The 19,541-nt window shown below is 35.2% G+C and overlaps 1 protein-coding gene and 1 pseudogene across 2 annotated transcripts in view; both read left to right on the top strand.

The window, feature by feature from the left end:
- SRP54 (signal recognition particle 54) overlaps positions 1 to 16,968 on the top strand; it is a 41,933-nt gene extending 24,965 nt beyond the window's left edge. For both annotated transcript variants that reach the window (XM_044231431.1, XM_044231432.1), the window contains exons 9-16: positions 1,801 to 1,949; positions 2,295 to 2,395; positions 2,896 to 2,982; positions 6,273 to 6,346; positions 6,563 to 6,671; positions 11,558 to 11,728; positions 15,469 to 15,564; positions 16,466 to 16,968. In XM_044231431.1, coding sequence (XP_044087366.1) covers positions 1,801 to 1,949; positions 2,295 to 2,395; positions 2,896 to 2,982; positions 6,273 to 6,346; positions 6,563 to 6,671; positions 11,558 to 11,728; positions 15,469 to 15,564; positions 16,466 to 16,557 — 879 coding nt within the window. In that variant the 3' untranslated portion in view covers positions 16,558 to 16,968. The remainder of the gene's footprint in view (positions 1 to 1,800; positions 1,950 to 2,294; positions 2,396 to 2,895; positions 2,983 to 6,272; positions 6,347 to 6,562; positions 6,672 to 11,557; positions 11,729 to 15,468; positions 15,565 to 16,465) is intronic.
- Positions 1,654 to 1,790, top strand: LOC122894788 (annotated as a pseudogene).
- Positions 16,969 to 19,541: the final 2,573 nt, after the last annotated feature.

Here is a 19,541-nt window from a genome sequence, read left to right as displayed (position 1 = left end):
GTAAGTAACTTTGAATTTAACCCACTGAGCCATCCAGGTGCCCGTAACTTTGAATTTAACAACATTGTAAGGATTTGGTTAATTTAATTATAACCCCTGATTGAGTTTAAGATTCATATAAATTATTTTTTGTCTGTATGGTGGATTCCAAGTAATTTATTTCTATGTTTGGTTTGTGTATCTGTATGGTAAGGACTTAATCTTCTCTACACTAGATAGAAATTTTCCTGAGTATGTATCAAAAAAATTGTCCTTTGTCAATCATCCTATTGTATATATAAGAAAAACAAGAAATAAAAATTGAGAATTACCTTTACTATTTGTTGAAATTTTTTTTTAAGAATGCTTTATTCAGCATTATAGCCTCTGTTACTAGACAGTCTCTCTCTCTCTGTTTTTTTTTTTTTTTAATTTTATTTATTTGAGAGAGAGAGGAAGAGAGAGAGAGAGGAGGAGCAGGGGGAGAGGTAGAAGAAAAGGGAGAAGCAGACTCCTGTCTAAGGGAGCCTGACATGGGGTTCAATCCCAGGACTCCAGGATCATGACCTGAGCTGAAGGTACTAAGACACCCAGACACCCCATCTACTGAATTTTTTTTTTTTAATTTTTAAAAATTTACTCATTTATTTATTTAAAAAGATTTTATTTATTTATCTGACAGAGATCACAAATAGGCAGAGAGGCAGGCAGAGAGAGAGGAAGGGAAGCAGGCTCCCTGTCTAGCAGAGAGCCTGATGTGGGGCTCGATTCCAGGACCCTGGGATCATGACCTGAGCCGAAGGTAGAGGCTCTAACCCACTGAGCCACCCAGACACCCCGTATTTTATTTATTTATTAGAGAGAGTAAGAGAGAGGGACAGCATAAGCAGGGGCAGAGGCAGACTCCCTCTGAGCAGGGAGCACAACGCGAGGACCTATCCCAGGACCCTGGGACCACGACCTGAGCTGAAGGCAGACGCTTAACTGACTGAGCCACCCAGGCACCCCTTTATTGACTTTTCTTACTGTAAATTATTTAAATTAAATTGGGACATTTACTTCAGATGAATTTTGAAAGATTTTCAAAATGAAGCATTTAAAAATGTTAATGATCGTTTAGTCTCTTTAAAACTGTGGTGGAAATAACTTAGGAGTACAAAATACATCTGTAGAATGTATTTTGCCCATGAACCCATGTTTTGCTGTTGAGAAGTTGGCAGTAATTCTTTGGCTAATGGTTAATGCCAACAGGTTTCTTTTTAACCATGCCATTATTTTAACCTAGTTGAGCCAAACTAAGGGATATAACCTCACGTGTTTCATTCATTTTGGTTTTAGTGCATACTTCTCTACTTTTTTCCTCTTACTTTTAGTATTCCCTTTGCCTAGAATGTGATTCCTCCAGATCTTTGCATAACTTTTCCCCCTTTATTCTGGCCTCATCTCAAATGTTATCTCCGGAGAGATCCCTGCTGGCTGCCCTACCTAAAGAAGTCTCCCACACCTCAAAACTGATACTCTCTATCCCATTTTAATTGTTGAACATTGGAAATGTTGACTTGCCCATTTCTTATCTGTCTCTTCTGACTAGAATATAAGTCTCACAAGGACAAGGACTTTTCTTGTTTATCTCTTAGTCTCAGGACCTAAATGGTGCCTAATACATAGTACAGTATTCCCTCTCGGCCTTTTGGCTAAGATCAAGTGTAATATTTATTAATTTAATGAATAATTATTTATAAGAAGCGTTTTTGTGTCGCTTCTAATGATGACATTTGCTTAAGAGCAGTAAAAATATGTATCTTTCTTTAAATTTTCTAGCAACCTGATAACATTGTTTATGTGATGGATGCCTCCATTGGGCAGGCTTGTGAAGCCCAGGCAAAGGCTTTTAAAGATAAAGTAGATGTAGCCTCAGTCATAGTGACAAAACTTGATGGCCATGCAAAAGGAGGTGGTGCACTCAGTGCGTAAGTGTCATTAATGCTATTGTCCTGTGTCTTGGGCTTATATGGTGTGTGTGTGTGTGTGTGTGTGTGTATTTATGGCTTTCTTATTGATCATTTAAAATATATTTCAATATATACTCCAACTTAAAAAAATTTTTAAAAATAGGATATATTCCAGTAGTGGACCAAAATATGGTCTGTAAAAGAAGTTTAAATAGAAACAGAATTTTGGAGTCTTTCTGATATTGTTCTGTTTTAACAAGTGAAAAGAAACTTGGAACTGTGTACTTTTATCTAATTACTTTGATATCTGCTAGAAATTTGTTTGCCTTTTTGAGATTATCTTTGTTTTCTTTTTCTTTGCAGTGTTGCTGCCACAAAAAGTCCAATTATTTTCATCGGTACAGGGGAACACATAGATGACTTTGAACCTTTCAAAACACAGCCTTTCATCAGCAAACTTCTTGGTATGTACATTGGTGGGGATATAGAGAAGTCTCCAAGAAATAGCATGGATCTTTAGGACAGATTAGGATTTTAATCCCACCCTTTCATTGACTAGTTTAGGAAAATCATCACCTTCTACAATTTATTTTCCTCACCTGTAAAAAGTAAGGATGATGGATTTCTGCTTCTTGTGGTGAGAGTGGTAGAATGAGCTATTAGATGGAAAGTTCTTTGGAAAAGTTTTAGAGCACAATACAAAAATATTTAGTTTTGGTAATAGCAGGGGGAATGGCAGTAAAACTTTTTGTACCAGGTAATAGAGATCATGGAATTGGAATAAAACCTTGGGCTAGAGTCCCTGCTTTGTCATTTAACCTCTGAAGGTTCAGTTTTCTCACTTGTAAAGTGTAGTAGAAACATCTGCCCTGCTATCTCACAGGAGTATTATCTGTGGGCATGTATTTTTTTTATAATGTAAAGCATATACTGTTGTTAATTTTTCTTTTTTTGGGTCTTATAGGTATGGGCGACATTGAAGGACTGATAGATAAAGTCAATGAGTTGAAGTTGGATGACAATGAAGCACTTATAGAGAAGTTGAAACATGGTATATGAGAAGCAAAAGCATTTGCTCTCAGATGTCTTTTCATGATTTCTTTTCGATGAAGCTACTGTTAATTTGTTTGAAATGATAAATCTGTGATTACAGTTCGATTCATCAAATGTTTATTATATGCAAATCATTTAAAATCTCAGATATGTGAACAATTATAGAATCGAGTGTTTTTGTTTTCTTCCTTGTAATCAAATTGCCTTAAGGTTAAAATTAAGGTTTTCATTGGGTTTCTTGAAGTAGAACAGGTTAAATGTAAGTTGGAACACTTTTTCTAATCTGTTTACTTATAAATTTAAAAAATTTTTTTGTTTACTTATAAATTATGTGTGCATATATATGTATATATATAATATATAATGAAATATAAAGAAATTTGAAAGAATGAAATAAAGCACACACATTTTTTCACACCACATTAAAGACCACTTCTGTAGAACATATATGTTGTGATTAAGAGCTCAAGTTCTTAAATCTACCATACCTGAATTTATATCTGATCTATTTTTAGCTATATAACTTTTTCAAATTACTTAACCTTTATTTCTTTATCTGTAAAAAGTAGGTAATTCTAAGTCTGTTCTTCATAGAGTTGTGAGGATTAAATCAGTTGATACATATAAAATCGGGAGCTTTCAACATATATTATTATGGACCATTTCTATCACATACTATCTTGCCTCTCTGCTCTTTCTCACTTATCTTGTCAGTTACCAGTGCCTTTATCTCTCTCTTAAATGTTGGTGTTCTTCAGGGATCAATGCTAGGCCATCTTCTTTTCTCTGGAGGTGCAGACCGTTATCTGTATGTTTACTAGACCATCCTTGGATGTTCCATCCATACTTCAAATTCAGCATATCCGTATCTACCCATCCTACTGTCTTACTGGATTGTTATCTTAAATGAATGCTAATGTCTTGTTGCCAGAGGCAGAAACGGGTGTTGTCGTGAACTCTTTCTTATTTCTTCCTCACTCTGCCCTTTCCTTTTCCCACCAGTCAACTGGCCTAGTAAGTCCATCTCCTAAATATCTTCGTTCCATTCCATTCCCTAGGGCTCCTTCAATTATGCAAGTTTATCTCTTGCCTAGATTGTTTATTCTAACAATCTTCCTGTTTCTTGGATTCTTCCCCTTGGATCTATTTTTTTAATAGTGTAGCTAAATGATCTTTGAAAAAATGCAAGTCTGATCCCATTACTGCCTTTCTTAAAAATCTTTCCATGGCTTCCCATTGCCTTTAGGATGTTTTTTAAAATGACACTACCATTGGGGTGCCTAGCTGGCTCAGTTGGAGGAGCATGCGACTCTTGATCTAAGAGTTGTGAATTTGAGCCCTATGTTGGGTGTAGAGATTAAAATCTTTAAAAAAAAAAAAAGACTCTACCATCTGGTCACATCTTCTGTAACTTTTTTTTTTTTTTTTTTTTAAGATTTCATTATTTGACAGTGAGAGAGCAGAAGTAGGCAGAGCGGCAGGCAGAGGGAGAGGGAGAAGCAGGCTTTCCGCTGAGCAGGGAGCCCAGTGCGGGGTTCGATTCCAGGATCCTGGGATTATGACCTGAGCTGAAGGCAGCCGCTTAACTCACGCCACCCATGCACTCCCTTTCATATCATTTTTGATGCTGTTCTTAACATTTCATGTGCCGGTAGGCTGAATTTCACTCAGCTTCTCAAATGTACATTGCTGTCTATCACCTCTGTGCCTTTGCCTGTTAGACAGGTGTCCTCTCATCTTCCTACTTCCACCCTCCTCTCCCCAGCTATACTGGGTAACTCCTACTCATACTTCAGTCTCTCCTTCATTAGGGACACTTTACCTGATTCCTGGACTGAGTTACAACTCTCTGCTTTATGTTTCCATTGCACCCTATAATTTTTGTATTGTTCATCACAATTACTAGATATCTGACTTCCCTGCTTTAAGATGTAGGTAAGTTTCATAGCTGTATTCCTCACCTTTCAAGTTTATAGTACCTATTTCTGGCACTTGGTAGATCTTTAATAAATATTTGTTGTACAAATGATTCTATCCCTCATTGCCAGGTTCTTTTCCCCACCTTCCTCTCTACTGGACAGCCCTACCAGTGCTTCCACCACCACACTAAACTATATCCCTAGTCAGTCTACTTTTTGACTCTTAGGCCTCTCCCTGTATCTGCATTTTGCTTCTGCTCTTAGCATTCTACTATTTCTGAGGTCACCAAGGGCAAAAGTAGTAATCTTTCTTTTTTACCTTGGTTCCCAATACTTAAGTGTTATCTTTCTTTTGTTTTAAAATTCTTCATTTGGGTTCCATGACAGTGGATTTCATCTGCTGTCATGGTTTCAATGGTCCCTTCTATATAATGGCCAAATGTGTATTTCAGCCTTAACTTTTTCTACTGTTGTTTATTTTTGCATTTCTAGCTGTCTGCTCTAACATTTCCTTTAAAATATTGTACTGCCCCTTAAATTTAACAGAACTGCAAAACCCAAATACCTTTTCTAGTTATATCTTTAGGACATAAACAGAAAATACTCTGGATTATTGTTGTTGTTGTTAATTTAGGTTCATTTACACATAGTGAAATGCTTGGTTCCTAAGGATGTGATTCTATCAATTTTGACAATGCAGAATAACCCATATCCATCAGGAAACAACATTTCCATTAACTACAAAGTTTGCTCATTCTCCTTCCCCGTAAGTACATCATATTGTGAGACTCCTAGAGTTATGTCCTTTCTCCCACCCTCCCCCCCACCTAGTTTCTTTGATTGAGCATAAATTTTTGACATTCATCCATTTAGTTGCATGTACCTGTAGCTTGTTCTTTTGTTTGCTGGGTAGTATTTCATCCACAGTCTATCACTTTCCTGTCCTGTGGACAGCCAAGTTGTTTAGGAAAAGGCAGATAATCTTCTGAAGTGTCTTGCCATTTTTCATTCTCATTAGCAACATGTGAGAGTTCTTCTTGCTCCACATCTTCTTTAACTTTTGGTGCTGTCAGGCTTTTTAGTCATCCTAGTGGGTAGAGTTGGGTTGCCTCGTTTTCAAGGTTTTTGCATATTTGTTTTTGTCCCTGTTCTCTGATAGAATGTGAGCTTCTCTAGGACAGAATCTGTGTTATATTCTACAGTGCATTCACCTGATGATCTTGCCCCTAGTGACTGCTCAGGAATGTTTATCAGTTGGATGTTTTACAAGTGTGCTTCAGGATGAACCCATGACTAAGGAAAAGATTAATTTTATTGAATGGAAATGTACATTCTCTAATATATCTGAACCATTTATATTGTATTTCAGGTCAGTTTACGTTGCGAGACATGTATGAACAATTTCAAAATATCATGAAAATGGGCCCCTTCAGTCAGATCTTGGTTAGTTATCCTAAAAGTTTTTTTTTTCTTCTTTCTTCTTCTGCTTTTCATTAAAAATTTTAAAAATAGATGCATTTGCTTTTATTACTTTTGCTGTTTGGGTAAAAAAATTTTAAAAACAGTGTCAAAAATAAAGCCAGTAGTTAAATGTGAACATTCTGAACAATTTAATTTCAAGTTATTGTTGATTTTTATGTTTAAATATATTTATTTCAGGGGATGATCCCTGGTTTTGGAACAGACTTTATGAGCAAAGGAAATGAACAGGAGTCAATGGCAAGGCTAAAGAAATTAATGACGATAATGGATAGTATGAATGATCAAGGTAAGATGGCAGATTATTTGATTTAGAGGACAACGTTCTGAATATTTGCAAGTGGATAGTTTCACTGTGTTCTTGTGGACAAGATGGGGAAAAATTTAGACTGGAAGATTATTGGTAGATGGATTTATGGCTGTTTGAAAGCTCTTATTCAAAGGGTTAGGACTATTGGATTGACTTCATAGAAATGTCTAGTACATTTCCAAACACTCTCCCAGGTGTTCTCCAGAGAACACTCGTTCTTCTTGATGATGATAGAAATAACTTGAGAGTTCCTTAGTCAAATGAATGTGAGGGAATTCTGGGTTAAAAAACTATTAAGTTTATTTACGTCTCCTCAGAACAGTCATATGGTAACATGAATTGGGAATCTGTAAGAGAGATAGTTTAAGCAATGTTTACAAACTTACTTGGCACTGAAGCTCTCAAGGTTTCAGTCTTTTTTTTTTTTTAGAGGGAGAGAGAGTGTGTGCGTGCACAAGTTGGGGAGGAGTGAGTAGAAGAGGGAAAGTATACCTTCAATAAAATCCTTTCCTGTATCTCCAGTCTCTTCTTACCTTATATATCAGCATATAAACATTCTTCAGTTCAGGTTTTCTGGGCTATCCTCCCTCATGCTTTTTTATTCTTTTTTTTTTTCTCTTTTCAGTCAAACTTCTTAAAAGAACAGTTTGTATTTTTTTCAAACTACTGAAATCTAACTTCTTTCCCCACCACCACATGGAAACAGATCATACAAAGATTTCCAGTAACCTGCTGAGCTGCTCCAGTGGATTTTTTTCAGTCTTTTTCTTGACCTTTAAACATTGGCTGTTGTTAATCACCTTTTTTTCTTGGCTTCTATTAATGCCATCTCACTAATTTTACCCTTACCTTTCTTGTTAACCCAGTTACTTTTTCAGTCTGCCCCTGAAATGACTGCATACTACAGGTTCTGTCCTCAGCCAATGTTTCTTCTCATTCTGCTCATTTTCTTTGAATAATTCATCCACATCTGTACTTTCTGTGTTGCTTGACTGATTATTTTTTTGTAGTCTCTACCTCTTTCCTGAGCTCTAGGCTTTCATAGTAACCCAGATAAGATTGTGTCTTTCTCATCTGTGTGTCTTCAACACTACAAAAAGTTTTGTAGTTAGAATTAATAATTACAACCATATGTAGAGTATTTACTCTCTCCTGAGCTTTTTATATACATTAACCCATCTAATCATCACAGTGACTCTCAAGGGACAGTTCTGGGGTTAAATTCCATTATTATATAGCTTTTGCAGATTAGGAAACTGAGATACAGGAAAGTTGAGTTGTTCGCTCAAGGATGCTAACTACAGAGTGGAGAGACTGGGCGTCAAACTCAGGCATTCTGGCTCAAGAGTCTGCACTCTGGACCACCTCTTTTCTAGATGCTCACTAAATGGTGGACAGACATGTCTATTTATAAGTTTGAAAGTTTTCTGAGGCACGGATCCAAAATTCAGTTTTCTCCCTTGGGGAGAAAATCCATCTATCTGATAGATACCTGTCTACTCAGTCACCCAACCTAGAAACTGGGGTCAACCAAGATTTATATCCTTGTTGATTTTCTGTCTAGTGGTTCTATTGATTATGGAGATGAAGGTATTGAAGTACCTAGCTTTTCTCCTCTTATTCTATAATTTTTTTGTCAGGTAAGCTCTTTTGTTGGGTACAGTACACATTTAGGATTGTTTTGTCTTCTTGGTAAATTGACCTTTTTGTCATTTGTATGTCATGTCCTCCTTTTCCGTCGTCTGTTTTGTCTTATATTAATAGAGCTTTCTTTTAATCAGTTGTTTGGATTATTTATCTTTTTCTATCTTTTTTACTTTTAACCTGCCTGTATCATTACATTCAAAGTGAGTTTTAGTCAACAGCATGTAATTGAGTTATTTTTTTCTATTAACATATTCTCATACACTCTATTTTAACTGATATATTATTGATATATTAGGATTTAGTTCTGCCAAATTAATTTTTGTCTTATTTTTTCCTTGCAAGTTTTGTTCTTCTGGTTTTTTCTTTTATATGTTCCTGTGAGTTACTTGAATGTTATTTAGTATTCTATAAATATTATAGAATAATAAATATTATTTATAGGTTATTTAATACATATAGTTTTTCTGAATATATATACATATTTTTAAATATTTTATTTATTTATTTGACAGACAGAGATCACAAGTAGGCAGAGAGGCAGGTTGGGGGGGGCTGGGAAGCAGAGAGCCTGATTTGGGACTTGATCTCAGGACCCTGGGATCATGACCTGAGCCGAAGGTAGAGGCTTTAACCCACTGAGCCACCCAGGCACCCCCTGAATATATTTTTAAAAATAATTTTCTTAATGGTTGCTTTAGGTATTACAATATGCATACATATTGAACTGCCTGATATTATAATATGCATATATATTTAACTTATCACAGTTTACTTCTATTAGTATTTTACCACTTCTACTGGAATACAGGAACCTCAACATTACCTTAGGTTTAGTGAGTTCCACTTCCTAAATAGTTCTCATATCTTCCCTCTTTCCTTTGTTTCTAAGTTGGTTCATACACTCATCATTTCTCAACCTAGATTGTTATATAGTAGCTTCCTAACATGTACCTTTCGATTTTATCACTTCACTTTCCAATTTGTCTTCCTCACTGCCACAATAATGGCCTTTCTAAACAAAAAATTCTGGGATCGGGGCGCTTGGGTGGCTCATTTGGTTGAGCATCTGACTTGGTTTCTGCTCAGGTCATGATCTTGGGGTCATGAGATTGAGCCCTATGTTGGGCTCTTTGCTGGGTGTGGAGCCTGCTTAAGATTCCCTCTCTCCCTCTGCCCCTCCCCCTGCTAGAGAACTCGTATGCTCTCGCTTGCTCTCTCTCAAATAAATAAATAATAAAATCTTTAAAGAAAAATTCTAGGGTCAGACTCTTTCAGTGACTTTTTATTGTTGTCATAATGAATTCCAAACTCCTAAGCCTGGCATACAGATCCTGTTATAATCTTGTCCTTACCTACTTTTTCAACTTCTTAAAATCTCAGCTCTTATCCAAGCTTCATTTCTTCTACTCAAAACTATTTTTATTCTAGAAATCCCATGTTCTGCTTCATAGAATGTCCCTTGCTTCTTTTTCTTATTGAACTCCTATTTGTCCTTTAGAACTACTCAGTTAAAGAAGAACCATCAGCATGGAACCTTCCTGACTTCCTTTCTTCTTTAAATTATGTCCCCTTCTGACTTTTGTTTAATTCTGTCATAACGACTTACCATGATGTGCTGTCATAGCTTGTCTTCTTTCCCTTCATTCCACTTTAGCTGTTAGAATACATATTTCCTAAATATTTTATAGTGAAGGTGTGGCTTAAAAGCTGTATTTATGAGATGGATTTAGGTTTTAATGGCTGTAAATTTATTATGAGATAATGGGTTCCTTATTTACATTGTACTGGATTTCAGTTCACTTCTGGACTATATGCTTAAAGGGCATAGACAAATTAGAAAATATTAGGAAATCAGGATAATAAATGGAGTTCTAGGGGCACCTTGGTGGCTTAGTTGGTAAGCATCTGCCTTCAGCTCAGGTCATGATCCCAGGGTGCTGGGATCGAGCCCTATGTTGGACTCCTTGCTCGGTGGGGAGGCTGCTCCCTCTCCCTCTGCTGCTCCCCCTTGCTTGCACTTTCTTTCTCTCTCCCTCTTTTTTCCTCCATCAAATAAAAATAAAATCTTTTTAAAAAATAATAAATGGAGTTCTAAACCATGTTATAAGAGAAACAGTCAAAAGATTTGGGAATTTGTAACCTAGAGGAAATTCACCAGAGACTTGGTAGCTCTCAAATATTTGAAAGCCTCATTCTTTGTGCCTGGCAAGGAGACATGTATGCAAATAGGAAGAGGTGCCAGGCAAATTTGTTTTATTTTAATATGTGAAAAGATTTTCCATAATTACAGGTATGATAGAATGGCATAGATTACTGTATTTTAGATACTAGATAGTGGGTCATCTGGGCACATTAGGACTGAGGCTAGATGACCATTTATTGGGGGATGTTGTAGAGAGAATGCAGATATAATAGAAACTTAGACTAAAGTCTTGCATTCCTGAGATTGTATGCAGTGAAAGCCAGAAGAAATGCACCTCATATTCTAAGAGTTATAAAAACACTGGGGGGAATTAACTCACTATGTCACAGAAAGGATTAAAATACTAGTAGTAATTATATGGAAAAGATTACCATTATACTGTTGATGATAGAACCTACCTATTTCTGTTGCTTAGATGCCTAAATTTATTATTTAAATGTTAATAGTTATTTAGAGGTAAAGCAAGCACTTTTCTTTTTTGAAATATACCTTATACTTCTAGTATGCTCTGAGGGGCAGTTGGATATAAGATATGGAAAAGGTGGACATGGGTTTTAAAGGTTTTCAGATGTTCTATTTTACTTAAATGGTGGAGTGAGTACATGTGTACTTTTTATTGTTTTTGTAGCTTAATAAATATTATAGATGTTCTTTTGAATACAAACATAGTTTATGTTTAATGTTTAAAAATCAGATGCAGGGGCACCTGAGTGGCTCAATGGGTTAAGCCTCTGCCTTTGGCTCAGGTCATGATCTCAGGGTCCTGGGCAGGAAACCTGCTTCCCTCTCTCTCTCTCTGCCTGCCTCTCTGTCTACTTATGATCTCTCTTTCTCTGTCAAATAAATAAATAAAATTTAAAAAAAATCAGATGCAAACATGACAGGTGATAACATTTGTTAAATCAGGTGGTGGTTTTACCATTTTATTTTTGTGTGTGTATGGTATTTGTATATAACTGTTTTAATAATGAATTTTAAGTGTATGTAAATGAAAGTAATTAATCTTTGTCTACAGAACTTGACAGTACTGATGGTGCCAAGGTTTTTAGTAAGCAACCAGGAAGAATTCAAAGAGTAGCAAGAGGATCAGGTGTGTCAACAAGAGATGTTCAAGAACTTTTGACACAATACACCAAATTTGCACAGATGGTAAAAAAGATGGGCGGTATCAAAGGACTTTTCAAAGGTAAGAAAAATAACAGACTTCTCATTAGTTAACATAGTGAAAGTAAAGAAAGAAGCTGAAACACTAAAATTAAAGCTGGGGATTACTGCCAATATTGGGAAACATATTGCTGAATTTCATGTTCTAGTTAAGAACTTCTTGGCAGGCGAGAATTCTACCACTGAACCACCAATGCTAGAACTTCTTGAATGTGATCTGTGATTTCTCTGTTTTCAGATTCAAGGTCATAAACACTAATTAAAAAACAAACTTAATGATTTTGTTTTTATGAAGATGTAATACATATTAAAGAAAATTTAGACAGAATACGAAAGTATATGAAAGAAACTTAAAACACCCATTATCTTATCTCCCCAGAGAATCCTATGGGTCCCATTGCAAATGGGACTGTATGTAACTAATGCTTTCTTCTGAAGCATCATGACTTATTTTTCTATATTGCCAAATATTCTTTAGAACATAGCTTTTAATCACTGAATATTCTTCAGGTTATGCTTGTATCTTTGTTTTGTGCAGTGGATATTTAGGCTGGCTTATCTGCTTCTGTATTAGTATCAGTTCTGGCATTAGTTCCTGTGTAGTCTTCTGGGAAGCCAGGGGTTTTGTCTGTTTAATCAGATTACATAGTAGACGCTGAATGAATTTTGTAATAATTTAATGTTTCCAATTTAATGATCAAATGTTTCTTTCTGTAGGTGTTTTTTAGATTACGACTCAAGTTTAACATCTCTTTATACATTTATTAGTTTGGATTCCCTTTGTGAATCACCCCTTAGGTTCCTTGTTCATTTGTCTCATTCCCCCCCTCCCCCACCCCGTTGCTTTGTAGTAACTCTTGAAAATCCTTGGTTTAGGTCTGCAAGTATTTTACCTGCTGTTCATTTGCCTTTTTTTTTTTTTAATTTTTTAAATTTATTTTCAGCTTAACAGTATTCATTGTTTTTGCACCACACCCAGTGCTCCATGCAATCTGTGCCCTCTCTAATACCCACCACCTGGTTCCCCCAAACTCCCACCCCCCTCCCCTTCAAAACCCTCAGATTGTTTTTCAGAGTCCATTTTCTCTCATGGTTCACCTCCCCTTCCAATTTCCCTCAACTCCCTTCTCCTCTTCTACTCTCCTTGTCCTCCATGCTATTTGTTATGCTCCACAAATAAATGAAACCATATGATAATTGACTCTCTCTGCTTGACTTACTTCACTCAGCATAATCTCTTCGAGTCCCCTTTTATTTTTATTTGTATTTTTTAGTGAATGGAAGCTTTTATTTTTAATGTAGCCAAGACTATTTATCATTTTCTTTTATTTCTGTTATGCTCGGAAAAACCTTCCCCGTGCTGATAAAATACCCACCTACATTTTCTACTTGTTTGGGTGTTATTTTTTATGTTTCTAACTTTTTATCTCATCTTAAATTTATTTTGCTGTGTAGTGTGTAAGGTCAAAAGATAAGTTTACTTTTCTAATTGTCCTAGCCCTCTCTTAAAATTTTTTTTTCTGTATTACAAACACTACTAAAGTGAATTTATTATTTCAAAACACACTGATTAGATAATCTCCAAATGAAGCAATACCACTGAATAGCTTACTAAAAAGGATGAGTATTTATATTTTTTCCCTTCTGTCTTTGATAACTTTTCTTATTTTCTTTGCTTGCTATATGCTATTTTCTTTTTTTTAAAGATTTTACTTATTTATTTATGTATGTATTTGAGAGAGCGGGGGAGCATGTAAACACATGAGTTAGGGGAGGAACAGAGGGAGAGAGAAAATCTCAAGTAGACTCCCTGCTGTGTGCAGAGCCCGATGTGGGGCTCGAGCTCATGACCCCGAAATCATGACCTGAGCTGAAATCAATCAAGAGTGTGTGGCTTAACCAGCTGAGCCACCCAGGTGACCCTATGTTATTTTGTTTTTTTGTGACAGGGAGAAAAGTTAGACAAACATGTTTAAGATTGGTTATAATTCCTCATATCACATGCTATTTCAAATAGTGATTATTTAAACACATGTGAGTTTAACATCTTTCCCAAATAACCCTATTTTTTTTTAAGATTTTCTTTATTTATTTGACAGAGAGAGATCACAAGTAGGCAGAGAGGCAGGCAGAGAGAGAGAAAGGGAAGCAGGCCCCCTGCTGAGCAGAGAGCCCGATGCGGGACTCAATCCCAGGACCCTGAGATCATGACCTGAGCCGAAGGCAGCAGCTTAACACCCTGAGCCACCCAGGCGCCCCACCAAATAACCCTATTTTTTTAAAGTTTTTTACTTATTTTAGAGGGAGAAAGAGAGGGGCATCTGGGTGGCTCAGTCAGTTAAGCATCTACCTTCAGCTTAAATCATGATTCGAGGGTCCTGGGATCGAGCCCTACATCTGGCTCCCTGCTCAGCAGGGAGTCTGCCTCTCCCTCTCTACCTGCCCCTCCTCTGCTCATGCTTTCTCCCTCTTTCTCTCTCTTGCTGTTTCTCAAATAAATAAATAAAATCTTTAAAAAAAAATAAGAGAGAGAGAAAGAGAACACATGTGCGGGGGGGGGGTGCAGAGGGAGAGGAAGAGAGAATCTCAAGCAGACACTGCTCTAAGCAGAGAACCCAATCTGATGACTTTGAGCTGAGCTGAAACCAAGTTGGACGCATAACGCTACCCTGGCACTGCTTTTTAAAAGCTTTTTAAATAAATAAATAAATAAATAGATTTATTTATTTTAGAGAGATAGCTGACTATTCTTGCTAGAACTATAGTAGATCCACTTATCTAATCAATCAAGATGAATGGGCAGTGGATGTAACACAAATTCTTGTTACACCAAGTTCTTAATATTTCTTACAAGTTTTAAGTCTTCAGAAACAAACACTTATGACAATTTACCAATGGATACAGAAGTCACATCTTACACTGATGTATTAATCATGAAAAATTTTTCACAGATTTTACCATGTTTTATAAAAATATTTTATTCATATTTCTTAATTCATATAATTTATTCAGATGAGCCAGCTTTCATGTTCATTTTCATAATGCACTTGAGAAGTACCAGAATTAATGTTCCTTTGAGATAATTTTGCTTGAAGCCCCTCTACTTACTCATTGTTGTTGAATCGGTGATCTCTTTTGCTTCCTGTCTCTTGAGACCACAGCAGCTTTTCTCTAAAGGGGATGCTCTTATCGGTTCTTCCTCAGAGTGCATCTCTTTTACTGGCTTCCTTTTTTACTGTGGAGTTTTCAGTTAAGTGTGTGGAAATTCATTGGTAAATGGATTTGCATTATTTGTTTTTCCATTCTCTGAAGCTTTTCCATTATTTTTAATAGCTTCTTAGATATGCAAACCTTCATGTTCTCTCAGTCATATTCTTTTATATTAATTTACCAGCAACCCAGGCTCTTTCCCTGTGAACCCTTATCTATAAAGTCAGGTTTTTGTTTGCCATTCTCCCATATGACTTTTAAACATTGTTGTAGCTTACTGTCAAGAATCACTGGATACAGTTCTGTAATAACAAAAATCATAGCCCTTTAAAAAATCCTTTAAATGCCCCTTAGTATATAATTTCCCTTGTTCTTTCCCAAAAATATGTATGTATTTGAGATAAAGATTAGAAGAGAATATGTACAAATAGAAATAATGTGTAAGGGTAGTATGGTTGTAGGTGATTTTTAAAAAATTTTCCTCAATTCATTAAACTTTCTACAATACTGATTATATTGCATTCTCCTCAAAACCTTTTTTTTCCCCCCCAGGTGGTGATATGTCAAAGAATGTGAGTCAGTCACAGATGGCAAAACTGAATCAACAAATGGCCAAAATGATGGATCCAAGAGTTCTTCATCACATGGGTAAATACAAAATTGTTGCCAGTTTATAATACACAGTTTAATTTATAAAGGTTGAGTTTTAATAAGCCTTCTGTTGTGATATTATAAACATCTGTTCAGAAGATATATGATTTGAGGGAAATAGTCATCTGAATTCTAAGTTGAATGGTTGTAATAGTGCTATATAAATTAGGTTTTATTCCCTCTTCTGCTGCCATCTGTGTGATTTTTGAGCAAGGTACTTCATCATCATCTGTTAATGTTTGTTCCAGTGACCTTTTGCCCTAGTTTGGAATCTGGATATTTTCAATGATGAGACTTTGAAATTATATAAGGATTTTGAAACCCAGTTATACTTTTGCTGTGTGACCTATGGAGAATTCCTTAAACTTTCTGAACCTTATTTTCCTCTTTTGTAAAATCACAGATAATATCTCATCAGGAAATTGTGACAATTAAGTGAGCTAATATATGTGAAAGCATTTAGTTCAGCTCAGGGCATATAGATGTGTAATAAATGGTGAATTCTTTTCTTCCTGTAACTTCTATGAAACAACTCCTCCACTCCCCAGAATTGGTTACTATTTACAACAAGACTCTTTTGGACTTGCCAGAAAAAATTCTTTTGTTTAGAATTATTGACTCCCTGCTGTGTGACAGGTACTGTTCTAAGATCTTTTCGTATATTATCTTATTTATTCCTTCTAACTTGATGAGGTAGGTTTTTTTTTTTTCAGTTTTATAGATAAGGATGCTGGTTAATAATACAGATTTTTAATTGGCATGTTCTTTAAGTCTGATGACCAAATCGTAATCAGATCCCAGTAAATTTTTTAGAAGTTAAAGTACCTATTTGGTAAGAATAATACATGTTTCAAGTGCCACCTAATAATTACCTGATTTTACTCTATTTTTACTCTAGGTGGTATGGCAGGACTTCAGTCAATGATGAGGCAATTTCAACAGGGTGCTGCTGGCAATATGAAAGGCATGATGGGATTCAATAATATGTAAAGAAGATGCCTTAATATAAACTGACTCAGTTGATTACATTATTTGCTGAGACCTCAGAGTTTCCCTCCTTTTTGCAAACAGGAAAAAAAAAGTATTTTTCTTGCCTGTCTTGCCGTTTTTCTTTCTCTTCTTACCTATTTTTTCCCTCTCTCCTTTTCTTCTTCTTTACTTCCTACTTCCCTCCCTTTGATATGAGGGAGGAATATATAGTTTTTGTGGAAATCATTATATTTTTGCTTTAGATTTTCTTCTGTTAGTTTTCACCATCATAATACTTCTTAAGTTAAACAAATCATGATGTAAAATTTAGTACTTAAAACTTTTTAATTGTCTCAAAGGCCAAGCACTGCATTTGTAAACAGTCCTGGTCAGTAGTTACATGATGTCTCAATAAAAGTGCTGTAAAATAAACTTCAAACTCGTTATAAATTAAGGGGTTGTTAACTTCCTTTATAATTTAAATATGTCAGTGGATCACATTAAAAGGCAGAGAGAAAACCCAATGGCTGTATGTCACTTAAAACTAGTCTTATAAGGTGCCTGGATAGCTCAGTTAAGCCTCTTCTGATTCTTGCTCTCAGTGTCTTGAGTTCAAGCCCTGTGTTGGGCTCCATGCTGGGCTTGGAGTCTACCTTTAATCAGAAATATGGTAGAATAACTTAACCATTAGTAGTAGGCATTTTTGTTTACCTAGAATAATTACGTTAATTTTGCCATAGAAAAATCTCAAGCCTGCCATTTAAAATTGAAATTGTGAATTTAGTTTATAATATAATGTTTTGTATATAGCTCCCATTTTTTAACCTCATATATTTGAAGCCTTAGTGGCAATATTTGGTTTTTTTGAAAAGCCAATTTTGTTGTTTCTTACACACCAAAAAAATCTGCTTGATGAAACTGATGTTCTTTGGTGATAGTTAACTTATTGACTTCCTAGTGGGAAAATAATTGCATATATTAGGCTGTCACAATTACATATTAAAGATAATGAGACAGTGACAAGGTGGACTAGGTTGCTGGTTACTCTGGATTGCTACATATTTCATTTAGAAAAGTGACTTTTAAATAAATTATGGAATTAATTAAAAATACTAGAATAACTATTATACTTATTATTGACATCATGAAGACAATAGATATCATGTAGTAGTGTATTTTGAGTTATAATGAATTGATCTTTGGCAAAGGATTGATTTGTAATAGTGAAATAGCTGGTTTTTATAGTATTAATTTTTTATAACTCAGATAATTTAATAAAAAGGTCTTATAAGGCCAAAGTATCTTTAAAAAGTAATGACATTTAAAAAAAAAGAAATGACATAAGGAATGCAACAGATTTTCTTGTTTACTTGGGCAATGACTTTATATCCCACTAAATTATTTTTACCAGCTAAAAATTTAGCATATCCCTATAGAACACTGTATACCCTATTATAAATTATGTATCTTGTGTTCTGCAGAAATGACATAAGGTCCAGCTATAGAAATGTGTCAATGAGAAAATATTGTTTTCCAAATTAGTTTCTAATTAAATTGATGGATACCACCTTTACTGGGCAAGCATTTCTGTGATTTCTATCCTCGGGGTACCACTTTTCACTTTGACCAAAGAAGGAAAGGGGACTCTTGGCCAAACTTGATGGCTCAGTCATTGTTTTTTTTAAGTGTTTTTGTGTCTGTTGCAAATTATATTTTTCAGAAGCAAAAATTACAGTGGCAAAGGACACCAGAACTCCTAGTTCAGCTTCCATATCTCTTTTCTATAAGATGAGGGAATTGGAGATGCTTGCTCAAATTCTGACCGCATTAATTGCTCAATCTGACATCTTTAGTTACAAAAGCTATCCTTCCAACCTCACAGTTTTTGTCAAAGTACTGATGTTTAACAGTGTAAGTACCATATACCAAAATCAAATAATTTGACCAAATTTCCTTTTTTCACTGTTGTTAAAATTGGTTGCTAAGCTTTTTGATACCTGTTACAGCCCCAGCTTAGACCACTAGCTAGATCTAATATTGTGTAACATTGGATTCTTCCTGAATCTTATTTTATTTAATCTTTTTAAAGATTTTTATTTATTTATTTGATGGAGAGAGATCCAGTGAGAGAGGGAACACAAGCAGGGGGAGTGGGAGAGGGAGAAGCAGGTTCCCCGCTGAGCAGGGAGCACGATATCGGGCTCTGTCCCAGGACCTTGGGATCATGACCTGAGCCAAAAGCAGATGCTTAATGACTAAGCCACACAGGCACCCCCTTCCTGAATTTTATTATAATATTAATTAAATATCTACCAACATAAAATTAGGTGTAATTCCTAAGCTTTCAATGTTTATATAATCATAAAACAAAAACTCAGAAATTAGTTTCAATGAACTATGGTACTAGCATAGGGCAAATTCATAGGCAATTTAATGTGATGGATGTCCGTATTCTTCTGGAAGTACCATATTTGCTGCCATATGAGATATAAGGTAAGTATACACAATGCATTGCAATTTTATGGAGGGGTGTTTTGGAAAAAACGAAACACTTTTTATATGTAGTAAAAATGATTTCAAAGTGTGTTGCATAATCATTATTTTGTTCAAAATCAGTATATTTTAATGAGAAGATTTCCTAGATCTGATAGGCAGTAATGTACTCATCTTGAATAGAACTATAGTGCCCTATAGCTAAAAAGAAATACGATATTGTGAATAAATACCTACATACAGAAGGCAAGAAAAGCAGGAAATTTACTAGAACTAAATTCTCATCATGCATATTTGTTCGGTAAAATTAATATAATATTGATTTATTTCAGTGAATGTAGAGGATTTAAAAAGTAAACCATAATATAAAAATAAAATTGTATTTTTTTACATATAGCTCTAGAACATACAAATATTTCAGTAAAAAAATGGAACAAAGCATTTAAAATAAATGCAAAGGAATTTTAACTTGATGTTGGATATGTGATCAAATCAAGTATTTTACAGTTTGT

This window comes from Neovison vison, chromosome 13 (genome assembly GCF_020171115.1).
Source record: "Neovison vison isolate M4711 chromosome 13, ASM_NN_V1, whole genome shotgun sequence".
NCBI classification, from domain to species: domain Eukaryota; kingdom Metazoa; phylum Chordata; class Mammalia; order Carnivora; family Mustelidae; genus Neogale; species Neogale vison.
The sequence above is the reverse complement of the archived record's forward strand: the minus strand, read 5'-3'. Positions and strand labels throughout refer to the sequence as shown.